General features: G+C 42.2%; 1 protein-coding gene and 1 non-coding gene across 2 annotated transcripts in view; one reads left to right on the forward strand and one right to left on the reverse strand.

Moving 5' to 3' along the window:
• ANTXR1 (ANTXR cell adhesion molecule 1) overlaps positions 1-24,302 on the forward strand; it is a 398,881-nt gene that overhangs the window by 255,727 nt on the left and 118,852 nt on the right. Inside the window, exon 14 of the mRNA XM_069214185.1 lies at positions 7,590-7,631. Coding sequence (XP_069070286.1) covers positions 7,590-7,631 — 42 coding nt within the window. The remainder of the gene's footprint in view (positions 1-7,589; positions 7,632-24,302) is intronic.
• Positions 3,321-3,436, reverse strand: LOC138266740 (U5 spliceosomal RNA). Its single transcript, XR_011199670.1, has one exon. It is a non-coding gene; the product is annotated as a U5 spliceosomal RNA (small nuclear RNA).

Here is a 24,302-nt window from a genome sequence, read left to right on the forward strand (position 1 = left end):
AAAGTCATTTTCAATGCTTGCTTAAAGCTGCACAGGAAGACAGTTGCACACAGATGATGCATCTGCATGGAGGATTCTTCGACCAAGTTTCTTGTTTCAGAATGGCACAATAAACTGTGGGTTGAGATCTGCAGACCATAGTCTTCAAGGTGGGTGGTATAGGGTTAAACATCTCAGTCATCAGCGCTGTTCATATAACATTTTACTGACTGATACAAAGGGATTTGAAGGTTTTTCTTTTTTTTTAGGGAGCCAATAAAGCAGTGGTCTCCAACCTTTTCTGTAAAAAGAGTTACTTATGTTCAATGAAAATCATTCTGTGCTACTAATATCACAAGTATTGTAATAATGACCAAATCAGACAAGAATACAATAATGTACACTATATGCAAGAATTACCAGAAGTGATCACCGCAGTGAATTAGGCACAGTTGCCAGCAATAATGTTAAAAAAGGTAATAATATTACTAATAAGTCTCCCTAACGCCATGTGATTTATCACTCAAATATCAACTGTAAATACATTTTTTTAAATTTAGCCATTTTTCTCCAATCATCAGCTTATGGGGACTGGAAATATACACATTTTCATCTTGAATACTCACTTTTCAATGTAGGTATACATATACTAATTTAACCAATCAAAAGTTGCTAATTTAGTAGATGAGGCTACACACAGGAGACCTACTTCTAGGCAGCTGGCAAGCTAACAGCTACTTGTTGGAGACACCTGCAATAGGGGAAAGTGACTGAGGCTGTATAGAAGACAAGCAGCATAATTCTGGACTCTGCAGCTTAGGTACCACATTATTACTGGTAATATATTTTCTGCCCGGGTGAAGCACTGAGTCATTGTTTGCTCTTGGTGACTGCTTTTATGCAGCAAGGAAATTCTAGATTGTTATTGTACTTAGTAACCTGATACTTGTTCTACACAAAGGAGGGGATCATTGTCGTCTGAAATTGAGATGCTTAAAATGATGTACTGCTGTATCATAAGTGAAGGCTGAAGTGATTGTTTTCTCTGAGTGACATGATGGAAGAAAGTAACCGAATTACCGAACCGAACCAGTGGCTTCCGTGAGTGACATCCACACCACTTTAGGCAGTGTCCTAGCATCTTTCTTCCTAAAACTCCTCTTGCTGCGGCTTACTCAAAGGTGTGGGGAGCTGCCTTCCTGCATCCTTGCTTACTGTCAAGGCCAGACTGAGGAACCAAAAGTAACCCATGGCAAACACGCTCAAACCTGCCGTGCTCCCTCCGTCTTCCCGCACACTCTCTCTCTTTCCATCCATCCATTCTTCCTCTCTCCTCTCTCTGATCCCTTTCTCTCTTCCTTCCCCCTCTGACCCTCTTTCTCTCTCTCTAAGCCTCCCCATGCCTGCTTCTGAGAGCTGTGGAAGGTGACAAAGGCACCAGTGGTGACTTTGTTTTTCAAAGGCAGCCTTCAAGGGCCCCGGCCTACCGGGAAAATGCCAGGGAGATGAAAGGTATGTTCGGATCTGCTCATTGTGTTGTACTCAATGAAATACCAATGTCTCGGGACACGTTTTTGGAGGCCATGGCAAAGAAAGAAATAGATGGAAACCACGGAAACTAGTGGCGCCGAGCCAGGACTCGAACACCACCCACCAGCTCCCTCTTGCAATTTCAAACCAGATGAAGAAACAACAACAGTTTGCGTTTCTTAGAAACCAGCTCAGAAGTATTCGGAGTTTAATGAGCTCGCTCATTAATAACTCTTGTGCAACCTGGTTTTATTTTTGTGAGGAAACAGTATGTTCTTATCAGTGGAATTGTTTTGAAAATACAGCATATTTTTCAAGTAGCATTGCAGCCACGTGAGGAGGATGAGGTCATCAGGCAGAACTGTTATTGCTTTTCGTCCTCGAAGGCTCCTCATTCACTGAATTTTATCAACAATATTTTATGGCAAGCCCAGTGCTGTGACTGAGGAACTCTGTAGTTTATAACTCATCGGGGAATTGAAACAGTTTTTTTGTGGAACAGACAGTGGCACTCATTCAAATTCACAGTCAACAATATGGTCAAACCATTGCCATCCATCCATGTCTCTCCCAAAAGAAATCAAGGACATAACAAGCATTTGCAATGCAATAGGTCTCGCGTTTGCTCGAGTTAGAGCTATTAGCGTTGTAAATTCCTAACTGGACTTTTCTTGCCACATAAATTGAAAATGAAAAGTAAAACAGTTGACATAAGCGAGTCGATTCAAAGCTTCACAGACAGTATGAGTCCGAAGGAGAGACACAAAAGGAAAAAGAAGTTTGCCCACAGTCAAAAGTATCGGCAAACGTGCAATTATCCATGTAAGAGGGTCAGTGTCCAAGGTGGTAACAAAACCTCTACAGGGAGGGACAAACGTAAAGCACCAATGATAACAAAGGATTTTTGAAAGTCAAGCTCATGAACGAGTGATAGTGATGGGCTTGCCGTGGGTGTGTTTAAAGGCCCACAGTTAGATTACAACAGGTCAAAGCACTGGCGTGCTCGACCTAATGAATAAGTTAGACTCTCCAGCACTACCCTCATCATATCGCTTTTTTCCAAAAGCATTGATAAAGCCAATAGGTCTCACCTAGGCGAGACCTTTTGTCTTTGTCAATCTTTTTTGCCATGTTTTACAGAGTCGCGGCGTGGTTCAAAATAAAAATTAAAAAGCGCTATGATGGAGCAAGTGTTGACCGCGCCATACCACTTTTTTTTTTTTTTTTTACTTTCAGCCATGTTGCATAGCAGCCATGCTGCTGTACACGGCTAAGAAGTAGCATAGACAAAGCCAATAGAACTTGCAGAAGTAAGACCTATTGTATTTGCTAGTGCCTGCGATTTTTAGGCATTGGATGATCAAGTGATTTTCCCAGGATTGCAGGAGGTTAATTGTGCTGGATTCAAATTTTATTCACCAGTTTCAAAGTCGGTCTTTAGACCATGGCATGATAGAAATATACGTACATTGTAAATCTATACTTAAAACATCTTTACAGTTAAGTCACAGAGGGTATTTTAATAAAATCTCAATAATCAGTAAGAAAGGAGAAGCAAGAGCTGAGCCAGAAATAAAAACCAGATTGGATACAGTTACATGTTTTATTTACTAATTGATCCTTCCTTACTTGTCATTATATATCGCTGCTTCCCACATGGTAGTGGGTCCTTTTGGATGATATGGAGTTTTTTGTCACAGTAAGAATCACTCCCCAAAACAGACAACAAAAGAATGTTGTTGCACTTGAGGAAATTGCAAATAATCAATCTGTCTACTATATAGTTATACTTTGGTTTATTAAATGAGGGTAACCCTGCACTTGGCAGGGTTTTCAAAGATTGAGTGAAACTCTTAAATGTTCCTCTCCATGGAAATCTTTAGCAAAAGGTGAAAGATCTATTCAGTCTAAAGAGAAACCAAAGTATACATTTCAAGGCCGCAGTCTGTGGCGCCAGGAAACACGGTTCCTCAGACTGTCAGGGTGATTTAGTTTAGTAAGTTCATCTTAGAAAACTCTTTAAAATACCACCAATTTATAAAAGTTGTTGTAATCTGGTACATTGATAAAACACGTTGCCCCAAAAAGAAACAACAGGAGGACTCAGAGGTGACACAGAATTATGGGTATGTAAATTTAGTCATAGGTCACGTGACAGGAAAGACTGCACCACAATAGTTTCTCTGCTCAAGTCGTAATGTCGGCTCCTTTAACTCTGCATATTGTGAATGGTGTCTCACACGAGCTTTTGTGAGGACCAGTGAGGACCAGTAGCACCAAAGAAGAGGATTTTTAATGCCTACATCAAAGCATGCTCGCTGGCTCATTGCTATTCTTTCCGAGACAATGAATGAGCCAGTTTATTTTGTACTTGAAGTCTATAAGGCTGCATCAGCGACTGTAACAAAACAAGTATTGGCAAAGAGGAACGAGGTAGAGCTATTAGCATTTTAAATTCCTAAGTGGACTTTGCTTGACACATAAATTGAAAATGAAAAGTAAAACAGTTGACAAAAGCAAGCTGATTCAAAGTACCATGGCCGCTATGAGCATGAGCGCGAAGGAGAGACAAAAAAGGAAAAAGAAGTTCACTCGCAGTTAAACATATCAGCAAAAGTGCAATTATCCATTTAACAGGGTCGAAGGCCAAGGTGGTTACAAAACCACCCCAAGGAGGGACAAATGTAAAGCATTTACCAATGATAACAAAGGATTTTTGAAAGGCAAGGCCAAAAACGAGTGATAGTGATGGGCGTGTGGTGGGTGTGGTTAAAAGCCCACAGATAGATTACTACAGGCCAGAGCGCTTGCGCGCTTGACCTAAAACAGGGAGGTGGTTCATTTTTAGGCCTCACCTGAGACAACGCATGCACTGTCACGAGCTGTGATAATGTATTGTTTCTAAAAAAACAAAAACTCTAAAAAGCGGCTTTTATTCCACTATTATTTGCCATTGGTTGGCTTCATTTTAAATCTTATTTTCTTCCTTTGCATTTCTGAGCATGTGTCAGCTTGTGTTGGCTTTACTTGGGCTTCACTCTGTCTCCATGTGTCTGTTTTCTTCCATGGAGCATGGCCAAGGACTGATTGATTTCCAGGCTAATGTTTTTCTGACTGCTTGCACTCAGATTGTGATGGTCCTTTTGTGTTTTTTGCTTGCAAGACTAGTTGAAACCATCATAGTTAAAGCTCGTGCTTCCTGGTATTTCCAAGAGCTGATTGCAAACAACTAGCAATAACGAAACTTTGTGGCATGTGACCTATTTCTGAAACATAGATTTTGTTATTGGTCTCTTTTATTGATGATGAAACTGAACTTTAAACATACTCCCTTCATTTAAGACTATTGCCATATAGTATGTGTTTTCTGAATCAATGTCACATTTATTTATGTGTTGGTTGCCTCTTTTATAATTTAGAGGATGTTTTATTCATCATCAATCATGCAGTGATTTTAAAATATTTGTTTCACCTTTACCTCTATTCACCCCTAACCCCTAAAATCACCCTTACTGGCCTTACCTCTACCCAAACCTGAACCTTCAAGTCACTCTCACTTCCTTTCACCTCTACTTACCCCGGATTCCTCAAGTCACCCTTACCTCCCTTTACCTCCACCCATCCCTAAGCAGTCAAGAAGTCCTCACCTCCCTTTATCTCCAACCACACCGGAGCAATCGAGTCACCCTTACCTCCCTTTACTTCCATCCATCCCTGGGACCTCAAGCCACCCTCACTGCCATTTACCTCTACTCATCCCTGAAACATCAAGCCTCTATCCATTCCTGAGCCCTCATGCCACCTTCAGCTTCATTTACCTTTACTCACCCCTGAGCCCTCAGGCCACCTTCACCTCCTTTTATGTCTACCGGCCCTTGAGCCCCAACATCACCCTCACCTACCCAACCTATATCACCACCTGAACCCTCAAGTCGTTGTCACCTCCTTTTTAACTCTACCCATCCCTGAGCCCTGAGGTCTCTGTCACCTCCCTTTACCTTCAATCACCCTGGATAACACAAACCCTCACCTCCCTTTACTTCTACCCACCTCTCAGCCCGGAAGTCACCCTCGCCTCCCTTCACCTCTAACCACCCTGGACCACACAAGCCACCTTCACCTCTTTTTACCTCTACCCACCCACGAGCCTTGATGTCAGCCTCACCTCTCTTTACCTCCACCCAGCCCTAAATGCTCAAGTCACCCTCACCGCCCTTTACCTCATTTACGCCTGAATCCTCAAGTCACCCTCACCTCCCATTATTACTAACCATCCCATAACCCTCAAGTTACCCTGACCTCCCTTTTTCATCTACCCATCCCTGAACCATCACGTCACACTCACCTCCCTTTACCGCTACCCACCCTTGAAATCTGAAGTCACCTATACCTCCCTTTGCCTCTACCCATCTCTAAACCCTAACATTATGTTTTGTTTAAATAACATAAAAGGTATGACATTTCGAAAAAAGACTTACCTGCGTGTTAAATCGGTGTGTTAAAAAGGCACAACTACCTACCTTTGTGGCACTTACCAGTGAGGTAAAGGTCCGGAATTGTAAAGGCTGCATGACAAAGGCTATTTCTTCTCAGGCAGGACACATCCCCATCCCTTCATTAAACACTCCCTTGCCTTCACTTTGATCAGTGACTGCCAGTTTCACTTCCTCTTCATGTGTTTCCCTCTACCCTGGAGTATGGCTCAAGTATTGCTTCCCTTTCCCAGTGTCCTTCCACTGCTCGCCATTTCAGTGGTACTTTTTTCCTTTTACATACACCCCCACCCAGTCCTCCTCCATTGTTGCTTGCTCTGCTACAACACCCCCTCACCATCCTCCTGCGCTGTTGCTTGTCTGGTCTGACCCTCTCCCATTGATTCTTGTACCATTCACCACTTTCCCTTCTTGCTTTTCCCCTCCTGTTCTGCCAGAAAAAAAGCATCCAAAAGTTGTGCCAGTGGATTTCAAAATGCTACAAAGATGCAGATGGCCCTGTGCTCCTTTTTGGCGCTGTCTTAATTTTGGGCCAACACAATGAACTTCATCTCAGATGTAAAATCATTAAAGATTTTTTTCTGGAGGCAGAGAATAATCCCTTTCTATGAAAACAGATCACTGCCCCTTGTGGTCAGCACTAGCAGCATCATGGCACTTTTTTTTCTAACTTTCAGCCATGGTGCGCAGCAGGTGGCTGTTATAGAACATGGCTCACAGAAACTGACAAAGCCAGTAGCTCTCCCATAGATGAGACCAATTGGCTTTGCCAATGCTTGTTACAGTGTTTAGTCAGATTATTTGAGTTCCAACAATGAGGGCCAAAAATGGCTTGAATTGTGTTATCCTGAGCATCAGAATGTATCATGTGCCTTACTTCGCATGTCTGACAAGAATAAGAATGGTTAAAAACATAGCAAACACCAGTAGTAAAGACTATCTAAAATAAAAGAATAATCCAGCTTCCGGGTAGTAAACAGGGGAAGGAAGTCCAGTGCCAAAACACTATTTGTGAGGTAGGTTGCATGATAGTTTTCTTCCAGATATGAGGGCTGTGGAAAGGTTTTGGAACACCAGTCGCACTCTGAGCTTTGCGAAATTTGCCTTTTAGTAAGCCAGCAGTGGTCTTCTTGAAAGCCAAGGATAAAATATTAGCCAACATTTTTTATTTATTAGTCAAATACTGCAGGAACGAAAAATACGCTTTCACCCTTACATCATGTCCTTGGAGGCTCTAGGATAGCAAAAAAGCTTCCTTTGACAAAATTATTTATTAAGTCTGGGCTATAATTGCTATTCTCATACCGATCCGCTGAGGGTATAAGAAGGAAGTATGGACTCCCAGGAAGGGCCTTTGTCATGTGACAGGAAGCCCCGGAAGGCAAGCGTTCATATAACAGAGGCCTAAGGGTGTAATGTAATACACATAATTCAGCATTTTCAGGGTGTGCCACTGGCTGCATGAAGTACATAATACAAATAGTACAGAGAAAAAAGGGATCTTTTCAATTAACTTACTCTTCTCTTAGGAAGTGAAAAGAATTGACTGTTCTGAAGAATAAACTTATGACTGTTTAATTTTTCTAGGTGATTAAACCACCACCGCCACCACCTGAGGAAGAGAGTGAGGTAAGAGCATGCACCTCCTGTCACCACTAGGTGGCTCTCTCTGTTTTTTCAACATACTCCCACTGACAAGGGGCTAATAATTAAGCTATGTTTCTAACTTATCGTCGTACTGTTAACCAGTAGTGAACTGCAGAAAGTGATTACATGGCACGGACCCAGCGCAATAATTATATAACTGTGTAATATCTGCAAGTTTACAGTTATGACTGTGTGATATACAACATGTAGAGAAATAACGCTATGCAGTTTTGATTGTCCCAACTGTGCAGTGATATCATATTCCTAAGTGGTATGCAACATGAACACGTGTATTTCATTTATTTGGGTTTTTTGCATAGCACCCGTGATAATAAGGACCACTCTGAGCGGTAGAAGGAAAGGTACACAAAGAGAGGCAGGGGGACCCTTTTAAAATAAATGTAATTGTATTTATATAGCGCTTACTACCACTGATGAGGCGTCAAAGCAATTTTCGGCGAGGAGCAAGCTAATCTGGACCTGAAAATGGATTTATCGTGGATTAGTATAGGGAAATATGATTTATTTTGAGCACTGCCTGCTGGTTGGTTTGAAGAATAAAGGGGGGATAGAGGAGGGAAGGATAGAAGTAGTATTTGGGAGATCACAGGCGTAAGATGAGGTTTCGGATGAGTAAAAGGGGATATGAAGGAGGGAAGAATCTCTAGAAATGGATTGGGGAGATCATACTACTAAAATTAGGTTTGGTGTGAGTCAAAATAGGAACACATGAGGGAAGAATTTAGAAAGGGTTGTCTAGGAGATCACAGTCTGGGGTGATCCAAGGAGGGATAGAGGATGGAAGAGTCTATTTTGCAGATCATTGTAGTAGATTGAGATTTGGGATGAGTCAGAGAGTGGAGGCAGAGGATATATTGAGAGAGGTATTGGGTGAGACATAGAGTAGTGCGTTGGATACAGTCAAAGCTTTTTTTCTTCTTCTACAGAAAGGTAAAGAAATAAATAGATACATAAGTACATAGAGAGGGTGTACATGTATAAGGAAGAGAATATATTGATATTTAAAGTATTTTTTTTTTTAACTCAGGCTTTCAAGTGTTGCTGTTCTTTAAGCTAATTTATTTCTGAATTTGTATTACTAATATTTATTAATTTAATATTTTCCTTAGTATATAAGTAGTGATATACTTTTAGAAAAAATAGGTATGATACTATTTACATATTGTGATATATAAATAAAACAGCAACCCATAAGCATCTATTCAAATAACATATAAGAAAACTATGCAGTGACTTATATAAATATTAAGTATAAAATTATATATATATATATTTATATATATATGTGTGTGTATATATATATATATATATATGTATATATATATATATACACACACACACACATACATCCACATAACATATACATATATATATATATATATATATATATTCACTATAGCAATGCTCACAGCTGGGCTCCTGGAGGCCCGAGAGAGGTGGTGCGTAGAGAACCGGCAGAGCACTCCGGTTAAAAATAGAAACAATGAAGAAGCCGTGATCAAGGCTGCTAGACAGCCGAAACGCGTAGTGTGTGAAATAAATTACTCTATTTGAGTTCTGGGATTTCCCGAGTGTGCGTTCTTCCTTGGAAGCTTCTTCATTGTTTATATATATATATATATACATACACACACATACAAAAATATACATATTTAACTTTAAGTAATATATACATGTGTTAAGCAGTCCTAAAGAGTATCTATATATTTTAAAAACCATAACTTTTATACTTATTTGTAAAGAGAAATATACATATCTAGATGCATACATATAATCGAATTATAAATGTTTATATACACAGGAATATGATGTACATTAATGTTTGAGTACGGTGGTTACGTAGCTGAGAGTTCCAAGGGAAGTAGGGCATCAACCTCGTTCTGGTCTACTGTTTTTAAGGTCACCCCAGATGGCAATAATGACAGATTCTGTGCCTCTTCATGGGTAGAATCCTGTCTGGAAATCTGAAAGTATGAGGTTATCTTCAATAAATTGTAACATCTGGGTGAATGCTGCTCTTTCTATCAGTTTTCCCAGGAAAGTTCCATTTGAAATCGGTCTGTAGTTGTTGAGGTCATAAAGGTCCAGGTTTGTTTTCTTTACTAATAAGTGTCTAAATGGCTTTTTGAGGTCTTCAGGGAAGATTCCTGTTGTTAAAGAATTGTTGATAATTCTTCTTACTGGTGTGGCAGCAGAGGTAGTTAGAAGAAGGTTCTTGAAGATTTGTGGTGGACAAGGGTCAGAAGGCCAGCAGTAAGGCCTGTTTGCCTCAACCAGATCCATAAAATCACCTTGTGATATTTGTTTGAAGGAATGCAGAGGCTGCATAAGCATGAATGGATGCTCTCTTTATCGGTTGAAGACTGGCAACGCAATTTGCTACACTGCGGTGCAAATGCCTTGTGAAACAAGAGAGATTTCAGTACTTTCTGGAATGCCACAAGGTCTGCCTCAAGGTATGATAAGGTATGTTATGAATAAATATTTTTATAGTGTTTACTATCCCTGACGAGGCACTAAAGCATGCTACTCCACTGGAGCCCAATGTTAGGGAGTCAGGGCCTGAATAAGAGTTGTCAGACAAGGTACTCTATCACAAACTTTACAGAGAGAAGGGCAGATCTTAAGAATTCCATTGACAGAATACTCCCTCAGAAGCCCGGTGGATTAAGCACAAATAGAGCAGAGGAGTTGCATTATACTATCCACTATTTTTTAGGGTGAACTGTGTAATGCATTTTTCCCTTGTCCTTCACCGCCAGTAAAAACCTGGCAATGAGGGACAGTAAAAAAAAACACTTACCCCCAATCTCTGGGAGAAAACTCCCAAGGTGGGGGTCATTAGTTTTTTTGGGGTTTTCAAAAACAAACTCCCACTTTGAGACTTTAAAATGTTTGACGGACATCCATCGTGGCTGATGGTACTGTTAGTCAACCTTATCCTACATTAGCAGGGACTGCCATGATTGCAGTTCCTGCCAATGTAGAAATATTGTCCATGGGGCTGGTGGGCGGAGGTTCCTCAGGATAGTGGAGGCAATGTCCTCTGCTATCCTGCCCACAAAACTCTAAATATGCCCATTAGTCATGTATAAGAATCACAGTATTTCATCCTGTTTTCAAACCCTGTTACATATTTTTCTATAGGCCTCTCATGCAAAATTGTTATGCTATTTCCGATATATGGAAGTTAAACCTGTGCATTTTGAGTTAGTGAGATGCTTCACATCATGGGGAGTGATGGAGCAGTAAGAGAGAGGGCAGTAGGAAAGTCCCTTGTATATGTATGAGTATCACACCATACAGGTGGCGGGCCTAAGTTGGGAAGCAGCCCTTCGCTGTCCTGTTGGCAACAAGTGTTCCAAAAACCTGAAGATTTTGTGGGATTTTCATAGAAAGCCTTATGGACTAATAAACGGATTTTGAAATCAGCTGCTTGCTTGACTAAGTGACAGTGAGTTACAGCAGGCCTCAGTAGATAAATTAGCCATGTTTCAAGAGGAGAATGTAGTGACCGTGCTATTAACAAAGTGTTAGGCTAAGTGATATTGAAATAAGCACACAACTCTGTAATACATGATATCCACAAGTTGGGATAGGTGATAGGTGTAGCCACAAATTTAGGGCAATACGAAATATGATATCCACAAGTTTAGAGTTGTGTCATATAAAATGTACTCAAGTAGAGGGCTTGCTGATATGTTATATCCACTAGTCTAGATCTGGAAAATAAGTGATATTCACAAGATTAGGGCTGTGTGAGAGTCAATATCTGCAAGTGCAGATGTAAGGGCCTCATTTAGATCTTGGTGGAGAGAAATACACTGTCACAAAAGTGACGAATATCCCATCCGCCGTATTATGATCCCATTATATCCTATGGAGATCATAATATGGCGGACTGGATATTCGTCAGGTTTGTGACAGAGTATTCCATCCACCAAGATCTAAATCAGGCCCTAAGTGATTTTCTGATATCCATAAGACTAGGTATTGTGGTATCCACAAGTTTACGGCTACTTGATTTGCTACATCAACAAGTGTAGTGTTTGGTGATGTGTTTTTTTCCACACAAAGAGAACTAGGTGAGGTGTAATAGCCACATGTTTACAGGTGTACAAGATATATACGTTTAGAGTTATTTGGTATGTAATATCCTTAAATTGAGTGCTATGTTAATTCCAGCAGTCACAAACTAGAAATTTTGGAAAGAATGTTTACTGTTTTGCCATTTTCTTAAACTTAAAAGTTAACCTACTTTATTTCTATGTGTCTAATAAGGCAGTTTTGGCATCTACCAGTACTTTCCTTAATAGTTAGATATATTGTAAGAGTGCGTAATCCCAGTCAGTCTGATGTAGCCACATAGGACCTGATTATGAGTGCCCCATATAATTCAAGTCCAATGCAGTAACTAATTTAACTTGCATATCAAAAATTATGAGTTGTGGGGATTTTATCATAGCGGATAACTTCTTGGTGTGATAATATCCACATCCCCCGGATAAAAGTTGGCAGGTCGAGACTACATACTTTACTGAAACCCCACACAGAGTGCCATGTACAGTTCTAGAGATTGCATATGGAACATTATGTCCAATTTTAGATACCATATTTGAAATATTCTATTCAGTTCTAGCAGTCACATCGGAAGTACTTTGTCTATCTCTAGAAGCCACATCTTGCATGTTGTGTCATGTTTTGGAGGCACTGTCTTGAATTCTCTGTCAAATTCTGGAGGTCATTTCTAAAATTCTCTATCTATAGAGCATGTTCTGAAATATTGGACGCATCGTCATTTAGGAAACCCTGGGTAGTTCACTGGCTTTATATGAGAGAGCTGCCCCTTTACAGGAAACACATCTACAACACCAACATTCAGATTCCTCACACCCTAAATCTTATATCAGTTGCTATGGATGTCCAGCTAAAAAAGTGACCACATTTTCACTTATTCCACTTTGTCTCGGATGGGATTATAGTAATCCTCGTCTGTATTATTATGCCTGGAATACCGTTCGCATTTTTCAGCTTGGTGTGGACTGTGGTGTGGTACCAGAAAATCATTATCTGTATCCCTGACATGAGTATTGTGTCCTGAATATCGATCAATTGAAATTAACTGTAGAAAATATACATCCAGTGGGAAAATATTTTCATAAACAATATGTAGAACACTATATTTATGTTAGATAGTATTTCTTAAAATACCATTTTGCCACATGACCATGGACACTTGCTAATTCTATGCTTAAAACAATATGCTTGAAAATGGTAAAAGGCTTTGTCAAGCCGTAGCTTTGTTTAGTAGAAACAAGTCTTTGGGCTCAGACTTGATAGCAACTACAACAGCTTTATTCTGGAAGATAACATATTTAGGGCCAGATTTACGAAACATGGAGGTACATTACATGTAGCTCCACTTTTCTCGCAGCCCTTTGCGCCCTCCTTACCGCCACCATGTCACAGGGTAGGGAGCAATAGCATCTTAATTTCTGATGCTATTTATGTACTGGTCAGGGTTAGCGCCAACATTACATAGGGTCCCATTGAAAACAATTGCATGCCCCCGTTTAACGCCTGCTTTGAGTAGGTATTAAAAATGCTGAAAAAAAGGTGCAAAGAAATCATTTCTCCCCCCCCCCTCCCCCTTTGCATACATTATGCCTGGCGCAGACATAATGTAGACCAAGGGGCTATAATGTTGCACAATGCTAGTATTGAGCCACTTTGTGAATCTGGCACGGCGATTTTAGCCTTGTTGGGCCACATTAGCATAAAAAAAATACGCTAATGTGGCACAAGGAGGCGCTAGGCCCTCTTAAATATGCCCCTTAGTGTTTTTAATAGGTAGTGCTTGGTGAGGGCCAAATAAAAATGGAAGGAAGGCCTATAGACTGATGGATGGTGAAAAAGTATTGGAGTGAAAAAGGCAGAGTCCTGTCCATGGGCTGTAACAAAGGGTAAAGAATCGGTCCAGTAAGATGGACTTAGAGGTACTTGTTCGTATTTATGCTTTATTCAGTGAGTAGGAAAGACAGGAGTAGAGTCACGCTAGCCTTACCTGTGAAGTGGAAGATTTCAGGGCATATCAGCGCCTCCTAGAGGTCTATCCTGACCAGACTTTCATTCCTATGTGTGAATGTCATGCAACTGACTTTACCCCTGCCCTGCCTGCCTATCAGAATTGAACCTAACAATTGGTTCTGAGCCTCAGTCCCTTCACTCAGTCAGTCTTAGCTGTTAAATCCGACTGACTCTTGCTGAGGCCTACCAGCCTTTCAGAGAATCCAGGCTGTCGGGAAGTCTCCTGGTGTTCCAGTTGTCCATCCTGCTTCTGGGCGTAGACTCTACCTTTTGCCCTGGGAAGATGCTAGATGCTATGGTCGTAGTGAGTAATGTTCGCCTTTAGGCGAATCCATCTTTAAGTAGGGCCAGACTGGAATGAAAATTAAGACCTGTGAAATATGTGCTCTTTGAGACGTTGACCCAAGTCTGTGACAAGAATGGGGCCATGACTGGGTCGTAACAGCAGGTCCTGCTCTTAAAGCAGCCCCGTGGCCTGCCGCCTGCGCCCGACAGAATGGTCAGTCCCCCCTTGCGAGTACTCCTTCACATCTGTTCCCAAAATGAGTGCCACCCCTCGTCGTTATGGAAAGCCAGCCTGTTCCTGGACTCACGCCCCGGAACGAACAAAATTGTTTCAAGGTCTTTTCCTGGAAAGCCAGCCTGGGCCTCGAAAGACGGAGCTGAGGGGAGTGGATTAGCAGAATGCGCGTGCGAAGGAGCGGCGTAATGCTCCCTTCCGCCGGTGCACGCGAACTGGCGAATACGAGAGGCCACCGTCTTCCCCTTTTCCCATCCGCAGTCAGAGAACCGAAAGATAGTCGGACTCATCTGGAATCCTTTCAACCCGGCCTGTGAACTACAGCCACCCTGTGGCAGAACCTGCTTGAGTCCTAACAGAAAAGAAGGCCTGCAACACTATACCAAGTAAAATCTTCAGCGAAGAAGTGCTCGCCATTATCAAGTACTTCCTGGCAACAAGACGTTCGAGAAGTTTCTTACACGCATGAAGTCTTGTACTTCCCTAAAAACAAACGTATGTACCAAAGACTCCAGAGACCTCCAAACGTCGCAGGCCAACCTCTACGTATCTCATCCAGTTCAGATTGTTTTTTTGGGCACTTGTCATCCTGCATTCGTAATGGAATAAACAGGAACAAGCAAACAGGAACAAAAAGGAAAAAGAGAAATAAAACACATACCACACGAACTACTCACAAAATAGGCTTTATGCTGAGATATTGACAACAGAAATGTGCAATGGCCAAAATACCGAAAAACAGAATATCGAGAAAACAAATGCATATAGGGAAGTACAGATTTACTATTCTTATTGTAGTTTACAACAGCTCAAGCCATGGCTCTGGTATGGCACACAAAAGTTAACCCTCCGGGTGGTGAAACATGATTTCCACCAATTGGGCAATAGCAAGACCAATCTTTTTTTTTATCACCACCTTTTTATACATTATGTATGCTCTGAATTGATTTCTTCTTTGCAACACATTCCAATCAAAATATTGGAACCCTCTAATCTCTACATACTCTGCAGAGTCAGCTAAGACGTGCAACTCTTTCTTGTGATTTTCAGCCTACGCATGAGGCTTCTGGAGACCTTCATGGGAATCATGGCATTCCTGGGCATCAAAACGCAAGAGACAGCCTTACAACAGTGCCCCCTCCCTACCAAACATAATCCACCTGAAATCCTGGCTGATGGCAATCAAAACTTAGATGTTCTGAAACTGACCCCATCTACACTCAATCCCTTACTCTAAGTCTTGAAAAACAAAATTCTCTCTCTTCACACCTGGCTTTCAGAACACTGTCAGGGGCGTGCCCCTAAACTCTTCAATTCATATGCCAATCAACCTCATCCACAATAGAATTTACCCAATTCCAATCTCATTTACTCCTCTGAAATGAGAGCACTCATCACAGTCATCAACTACAGAACTGTGGTTAATGTCATTGTAATGGCTATGCTTTACTACAGCAACACACAACTCCTTAGACCACCTGCTGTTCACCCACCCACACCTACAGTGTTCACAAAAGCAGCACGGACTGTAACAGGAGTCAGACTCATTCCCTACATCACTACTGTACTTGAAATCACTTCACTTCTCGCCTCTTGAAGCACAAACCCTGTGAACAAAGGACCAAGCCAACAAACTGAATCAGGGATGCAATTTGTAAGCGCTTTCCTCTTTTTGAAGAAAATCTACAATCACAAAAGCAAAGCCCTAGTGCAATCCTTCTTTGGGAGCGGACACAGCATTACAAAATAATTTTCAGTTCTTCTACACACCCACCGTGATCTCCTACCCTTCAAATGGAAAACAAAGACTTGCTTTTTCCAAAAAGACATCACTGACACATAGGAACCTATCTAGCTACAAAAAGACATCAAGCAGCCATAACTCTAAAGTTCTGTAAAGACAACGTAATCAACAGAAAAGGATGCATTAAGCTACAGGCTTCTTCAATGACAGTCATGGGAAAAAGGAGTGTTCTCCCAAAAAGGCTTTCCCAATCTTTGCAGGATATAAATGGCAATACTCCACATGATGGACTCGTGTCATAAGTGAATTACTAAGCCTGCCCTACATCAATTTTCGCTAAAGATTGGAAGCGGGAAGCATGCATTAAGATGTGAAAGGAAAATCTTTAAAGTGGGGTTTCACATTTTTTCTCAACCAATTCCTATTCATTCAAATAAAAATATCAGTGTAATTGCACTGTGCTTGTTCTATGGCAGACTACAAGGGTCGTATTGCTCTCATGCTCCCATGCTCTTACATGCACATGAATCCCTGTGAAAGTCCAATTACAAATCAGACCTCTTTTTTCTTTTGCACATCAGACCTCCTTCCAGGACATAATTAGCCGAAAACCAAGACATAGGCAAAAAATCCTGCCTGATTTACAAAAAAGGATTTATGCCCACCACCTTCTGAAACCCAACACATCAAAACTTAACGCCTTTCTTACAGACCTGAAAGAAATTAATTGAAACCCTGGCTCTCACACCGTTATCAAGAGCATCCCTCCAACTATAATCTCTCAAGTGAAATCCTCTAACATGTTAGTGTGGAAAGTATGAAATATGCAAGTCAAGCCTATCCCATACTAAAAGAAAAATCACAGGTCAGCTCAAAACCAACCACACATGCTCAGTTTCAAATAATATCTAGCTGTTCAGGCTATGCAATTGATCCCTAAACCACTGGGCTGCTGTATATTTGGAACTGTAGGCAGCCAACAGTGCTGTGGGCACAAAGGTCCCCAGTACCCATGAAGTCCCTCATTCAGCTGAAAGGGGTGAGAGGCCTCTATAACCCCGAAGAGAGATTTGTAGTTCTGATCCAGATATCTCAAACAGTCAAAACTGGACCTCACTGTCCTATAGGTAGCTCTGGATCAGGGGAACAGGGGGCAGCTACATGTTAGAACTCTGCATAACTCAGCAGAGTCAGAGGATCCCCAGACGAAGCTCAGAGATGCTCCCCAGTATCTGTGCCGAGGAGCGTGACTAAAGTTTGATGCTAATCCAGACAAAGGTTAAAGCGTGCTGGGGATTACAAGGAAGGACCCCAATAGAGCGTTTCATGTTGGAGTGGGGGAGTGTTCTAGCCATGCAGAGTCACTGCTACACGATCATATAATCTGCACTTGGCCTTTGCTGATTACCACACCTCTTTGTCAGATGAGATGGTTACTGTAAAGCTGCCAGTTAAACCAGGCTACTTCAACTGTCTAGGGCTTTTAGCCAATAATCCCTAGAAAGAGAGGAAGGCCAAGAGGCCAGTGACATTCCAATTTGCTCACAGCCTCTTGGAGACATAGCTTGATGCCAAAAAGCATCACAGATCCATGCACGTCAGGTTGATGCTGCTTTTGCTCAAGCTGAAGTTTAGCTGAGATTTATAACTGAGTTCAAGGCTTTGAACAGGAGTCCATTATAAAGAATTTATATTTGCTTGGATTGAGTTTTAGTACCATACTCAATTCTTTCCCATGCTTTCACTTTCACTTACAAGTATATTAAATGTGCCAATTGTGTGCAAGCCACTTTTACTATGTTTAAAGGAGAGAGCACATGCCAGTTTAGCACTGGGTAGCAGTGGTAAAGAGTGCTAAGTTCTAAAATCCAACAAAAATGGGTTCAGAACTCAGAAGGGCAAAAGCTTGGGGACAACCCTGCAGAAAGTCCAACAAGACTCAAGCGTCTCAGATTTTTGAGTGCTTCATCCTACACTGTTTGGAGAAGTAATTCCCTGGTTGGGAAATCAAGTGGATTCCCCTCAAAGTGGGAGAAGAGAGGAGCTGCAGAGATGGAGCATAAAGGCAGTCACGACTACAGCACCCAGAAGCACACATTCCGAAGATATACACACAACCATGTTCCACAGGGCATATTAATGGAGCAAATCTGTTCTCCTGATGCATTTACTGTGGAGGCAAGAATAACACAGTTTTGGCTGCTGATAGAAGTTGAAATCTCTATGTGAAAGTCTTGGGACAATTGACAATGAGGGAATTAGACCAGTACTTTCCAATTTTCCTGGTAGTACTACTGATTCCGACAGTAATTCTTCATTTCATATTGGACTCTCAATGTCCAACTCATAAGGAGGCGGATTTTCACCACCATCTGAGTTACCCCTACCTCCTGTAACTGTAACACTGGTGGTGGGTCTTGGAGAAACTTGGCTGATTTTCTTGGCCATTTGTAATGATGACCTAGGTGTACGAGGCAAGTGGTTTGAAGAAATACTGTAATTCAAAGCCAATTCTGGGGAATTGAGGAAGGCACTGTTGAACTATACAGACTCAGTGATGCGAGATTGAGTGAGGGTCCAATGAAGTCCACGAGTAATTTCATGAAAATACGTGAGGTCCATGGTGTGACAAATGTTGTGATCCTATTGACGTTATTCAGCCATTGGCATGTCTTGATATTAAGGCAGTACATTATCTGGTGAGATGTTATCACAGATGCACATATATCGAAAGCCTTTGTTTATGAGGCTCTTGATATAGAAAATGTACTGGTATTCCTACAAGGCCACTGGCACATGGAATGAGGGAGACTTCTTTGAAACCCATGGCGTCAGTAGTTTGTAAAATGATAGAGACTGCAGTGAGGTGTGTGAGGTGTGACGTGGTGATGAGTGAGTCTTCTCTGATGCATATGAGGCCAATGAGGTGTGGTGAGGTTCGGTGCAAGTGGTCGGGCTGGGTGGTGTGGGGCAAGGCTGCAATTATTTTCACAAGCTAGGTAGGCCAATGATGTGTGAATGAGGGATGCACCATGGAAGTGCATGACGCCAGTGACGCGCCAGTAAGTGTGATTGCACTGACGTCGATGAATTCATCGGAAGTCCCTGTAATGGAGGATTAGACTGTCCACCCAGGGGTTACATAACGCACACAAAAATATGATGAATGAATACGTAGGCGTTTGCAAGGCTAGTGTCTTAGAACAGAGGCGTTTGAGGCCAGTGGAATCGGAAATGCGTGAGACTTGTAGTAAGGTTATGGGGTCAGTGAAGCACGTTGAGAAGAAAGGGGATTAAATCAAACAAGTATTGCCCAAACCACTACCTGGCGCAACTCCCAGTCAGTTATGGACTCAGGGTCAGCACAGGGCGCACCTTGTCAGAGTGAGTCAGATAATTAAATATAATGCTGCCTCACACGACCTCGCCTGGGCCCCGGCCAGACAATTAAACAGCTGCATGCCCCCCTCCCGCCCCCCTTCAAAACTCATACACTCTATACCACGCGCCCAGAGGTGGTGCACGGGCTCGAGACCCGATCGCGAGGGCTGCGTTCAATTACAAGTCAAAGCAAGTGAAAATGTGCACCGAGAGTCACGCGCTCTTTGTCAGTGCACTGTAAGTGTGTGCGGGGGTGGAGGGCATGCGACAGCATGGGCGAGGAAAGCCGAGTCAGGACACAAACAACCCCAGCCCAGCGCGAAATTGGCCTGTAGGGCAATCTGGCAGTGCAAGAAAGGTGTTCTACAGGTCAGTGTGCGGGCCGTTTTCTTGGCTGTTTGTGGTACATTTTTATGGTCTGGTGGGTCCGTTTTTACAGTTATTTTCCCTTAGATTACCGCAAGCACACATAATATAGGCTCCAATATCTTGAAAAACACTATGTAATTTAAGTTAAGCCTGCGTGAATTCAGGTAGTTCTGGGAAATTTAGCTTCACGCTTGCATTACATGAAATTTAAAAAAGGACACCATTATGCCACTCAGCATAATTTCACGCAATTCACAGATTTACTGTGAATACATAGAACAACTGAATGCGAGCGGCTGTTGTTCATGGTGCTTTTGCTTATATTAATTCTAGCTCAAAAAATGGATGCACTGCGCCCTAAAATATAGTGCAAAATTGCAGCTTTACATTTCACTTAACTATGTAAAAGTCTGCATAATTTTGCTGAAATTTCATGGAATTGCGCACATTTCACAACCCTTACAAAACACAAATACAGCTTGTCTTTTACAAGATGAAAGCTGAACGATTTGCAAAATGTGGGCCAATTCTTTAGCTGTCTGATTCAGTAATGGGGGCACTTTCATTTTGGTATCTGGGTGTATTTTTTGTTGCAGTCTGACCACAGGAATACTGGTGCCCATGCAGTGCCTTCTGTTGTGTCGCAGATCCCATAATGAGCAGGTATCCAGACCACAGAAGGATGAAGTCACATGCCAGAAACGTCATCCATGAAGAAACATTAGTAGGATAGATGAGTCACATGACACAGCCATGGTAGCAGTAGACACAGACATGACACATTGCTGTCATAAAGCATGGCCCATGGCCATGGCATGGTGAGGACACACAGTGGCCATTTGAGGTGAGCCTGCGAAAGAAATTTACATGGCCCAGATAAAAAGGCCACTTCTAATGGCCAAAGAAGAGGAGCTCTTGATATAAACGTGCAGCCATGTATGATTGGTTGAAGGCATAAAATAACTGTGCGCAAAATTGTTGCCATGTGGATAACTAGGCTTTATTTTCACAGACTTTGCATAAAAGTGTCTCCAACCAACATGGCTGCCATTTTATATACGACGTGTGACTCACGGGACATGAGCATCCGCACCAATTCTTAGCACGTAAACTATGGCCAACTGTGCCTCATTTGTGGAATGCACTACAATCAGAATCAAAACCAAACACTGAAAACGCAAATTGCCCTATACCACGTATGGGGTACCCATGTTATAACATAGCACTCCAGCTGAGCATGAGTGACATTTTTCCGCTGGTGATTTTGAGACAATCCTCTTTTTGAGAGTTTTTTTCCCTCAAAAAGTTTGGAGCAGTAAGTGCGAGTGTGACCTTCCCTCTTGTTTATTATTTAAATTGAAAGTAACTCATTTTTGCATGGTTTATGGCAGGAGAAAATGGAATAGAGTTAGTTTGTTCATTATTATGCTCCCAAAAAAGTAGCACGCTTGTTTCAGTGCTGGCTAAGTGTACACTAAATGGTCAAGTTGATGCCATTTTCAGACCACAGGACCAACTGATGATTTCTCCAGACTCGATTTTGGAAATCGGTCAGCCCTAGACTAGTACTAGATCCACGCTTTGGGGAAGAAGGACTCCAGAAACTTTGAATTTTGTTTAAAAAAGGCTGTGCTACTGGAAGCAAGCAGAGCTCACAACATAGCATCCTTCAGCGTAAACTTTTATTCTACACGTCCCGAACTTTAGCCAAAGCCCCTCCCCTACAAAATACCCTCCCTTTTAAAGCACCAAACGTCCCTTCCTTTAATACCAGACCATCCTATATATTACATAATAACTCCTATTTCTATACCTTAGTTATAAGTTTCAATCTACATCTTTTCAGACTTCTTGCAGGCCTAAGTTTTCTATGCTTTCTCCCTGCTTAAAGTTATTTTCTCCCACGATTCTGCTCTTTCGCCTTATCTGTTCTCCCCGGTCTTAATCTAAGCTCTCTATTGCCACCCCCAGAAATACCCTTAATTGAGGTGTTCTTTATGCCTCACCCCACGTTGAAGAGTTCTTTCCCCACAATTCTTCCAGGACTTCCATTGTTTTTATCAACTGCATCCTTTTCCTGAGGGACGACAAATAGACCACATCCTCCTGGAACAGCATCAGCTATGTGTTCTCAATTTCTGTGTGGTTCACTACCACTATATTACGAATTGTGGAAAACCATTATATCTGTCTGTTGACCTGTTTAAGTGCCCTGTTAATAGCCAATAGTTTACCAGACCTTCTACATACCCTCCTGGACAGCAGCTATGTCCCACAAATCTCAGTGCTCTTCCATTTGTTCTGCCCTACCTTCAAGTCTCTCTTCACCATCTTCGGTAACTCTAAGCAATTGCCAGAAGTCATTATTTCTTAAGTGAATTTACCCATAAGGAGCCGAGGCCCCTTCTCACCCTTCTCCAATAATGTGGGTAGCAGAGGGTCCCAACGCATTCCGCTAAACTCCATGACACAAATCTGATACAATTTCCTCATCCAATACACTCTAATCCAACCTGCTGTCAACATGACTGTCGCTGTCCATGATCCTCAGCCCATTTAACTGTGGATTGACCCCAAATCTGTATCACCTTTTTCTTAATGCTATCTGTCCTCTTCTCTGTCAAGAAACAATACCTCTATTAGCTATCCCCACTTACTCTCACCTCATAGGCTCACATAACCCCATACCTTATATGACTTCCAGCGCCCCAACATTTTCAGCCCTTCCTCACCCCAGGCCATGCCATTCCGTAGCAGACCCAGTCTTGAAGGATTGAGTCTCAATGTCACCCAGCCACCGCCCCATATCCTGTAAGTATTCATTCAGCACCCCGAGCACCTGCCTGTCAGCCACCCCTCTTCCATCTTCATGCATGACGTTCTCACTCAACCCTCACTCTTCAACCTCTCTTATTCACTATGCAATGCCACTGAACATTTCTCCCCTTTCCCAGTCTCACCAACAACACCTACATTCCTTTCCCCCTCTGCTCTGTCTTGCTGTTACCTAATTTAATCCCCAGGTCACGGCCGTCTATCTCCAGGTTGCCCATGCTAATCCTATCACCGTGCCTCGACCCTACTACTTCAGACACCCTCAATCGTCCAAAAAAAAAGAGCAAAACTGTTTCAGTATATCGGGAGTTTGAGGAGGAAGAGCATGTGTTTCATGCCTGCAGCATAGTCTTTTCCCCAAAATACACTTTTCTTGCCCTGGTTTTGTCCTCCTACCCCTCTCTCTAGTACCCCCACCACTTTTTGCTTTACAAATTCACTACCTCAGGATCCCTAACCCCAGAATAATTTTGTACTCAGCAAAATACCCAACACCTTCCTCTCTTTGGCCATCGGGGACAATGCCTCTCAAGGTGCAGCATCAAAATATTCACCGCATTTGCCTTCCTCAATTCCAAACCTGCTGTGTCCTTATGCCTTCTCTTTACTCTAATCATCAGAAACTCCTTCCATGATTGCCAACAAGTTTTCTTCATGAACAATGCCAATGAGCTTTCTGCTGATCTCAACGCCCTCATTCCACATCATCAGTCCTGCTTCCCCATGCCTGCCTGCTCCTGGAGCCAGCCCACGGAACCTCGAAAACTGATATGGAGACAGTGCATCAGCAATGTTACGGAATGGCCTAGGAATATGCCTTGCTTAAAACAATACATTCCATCACAAACACCTCTATAGCAAGTCTCTCACCAATTACATCACCCATCGGTCATTGGCTGGTTGTTTGTTGTCACTGCCACCAGTGTATTGTCAATAACAACTGGGATCCTCACATCTTCTATCTGCTGTACCACAATATCACAGCCAATACCAAGAGGAAGAACTCTAAAAAGACAATGCTGTGTTTGCATTTCTTCCAGTTTTCAGGCCACTTCTCTGCACACAACGGCCTTTTCCGTTAAAGACTGAAACCACCCGCAGGTGATGCTTTTGAAAAGATTTTCACCACCCAGGAAACTGAGTCCATTATCAACTACATCGCCACTTCGTTGTAACTGTCCGAACATTCAATCCAAGTCACCATATCCTGCCTTCTCCCCTCTGTGAACCTAATCCTGCGGTACACTTACAATGTCCCTCCCATGTTGAAAGCCACGCTTTTGCAAAACACTGTTGTGCCCTAAGCCACTATTTTACACACAAAGTTCAGGTTACCCAAAACCTGCGGCAACGTCCTCACATCGCACCTCTTATTCTGCACCACCTTCCACAGCACGTCTCTCTACATCTCCACCTTGGCAGCTGGCGAGTTTCACACCCTGGCCACGGAATCCATTTAAGTTCCTAAGAACTTTATGGTTGTGGCTGGCCCTTCAATCTTTTCAGGGGCCAGTGGCACTTCAAACACTTCCAATACTCTCTTTCAATCCCTCCATCAGTTGGATGTATTCTACATGCCCTTTTCTTCTTCCAACAAGCAACACCGTATTAAGGTAGTGCAGCACCTACTAAGACCCTTCCACTACCTTTAACATACACTCTAGAAACAAACTGAAGTTTTTGAAAACTGTGCATG

Source organism: Pleurodeles waltl, chromosome 11, assembly GCF_031143425.1.
Source record: "Pleurodeles waltl isolate 20211129_DDA chromosome 11, aPleWal1.hap1.20221129, whole genome shotgun sequence".
Taxonomy (NCBI): domain Eukaryota; kingdom Metazoa; phylum Chordata; class Amphibia; order Caudata; family Salamandridae; genus Pleurodeles; species Pleurodeles waltl.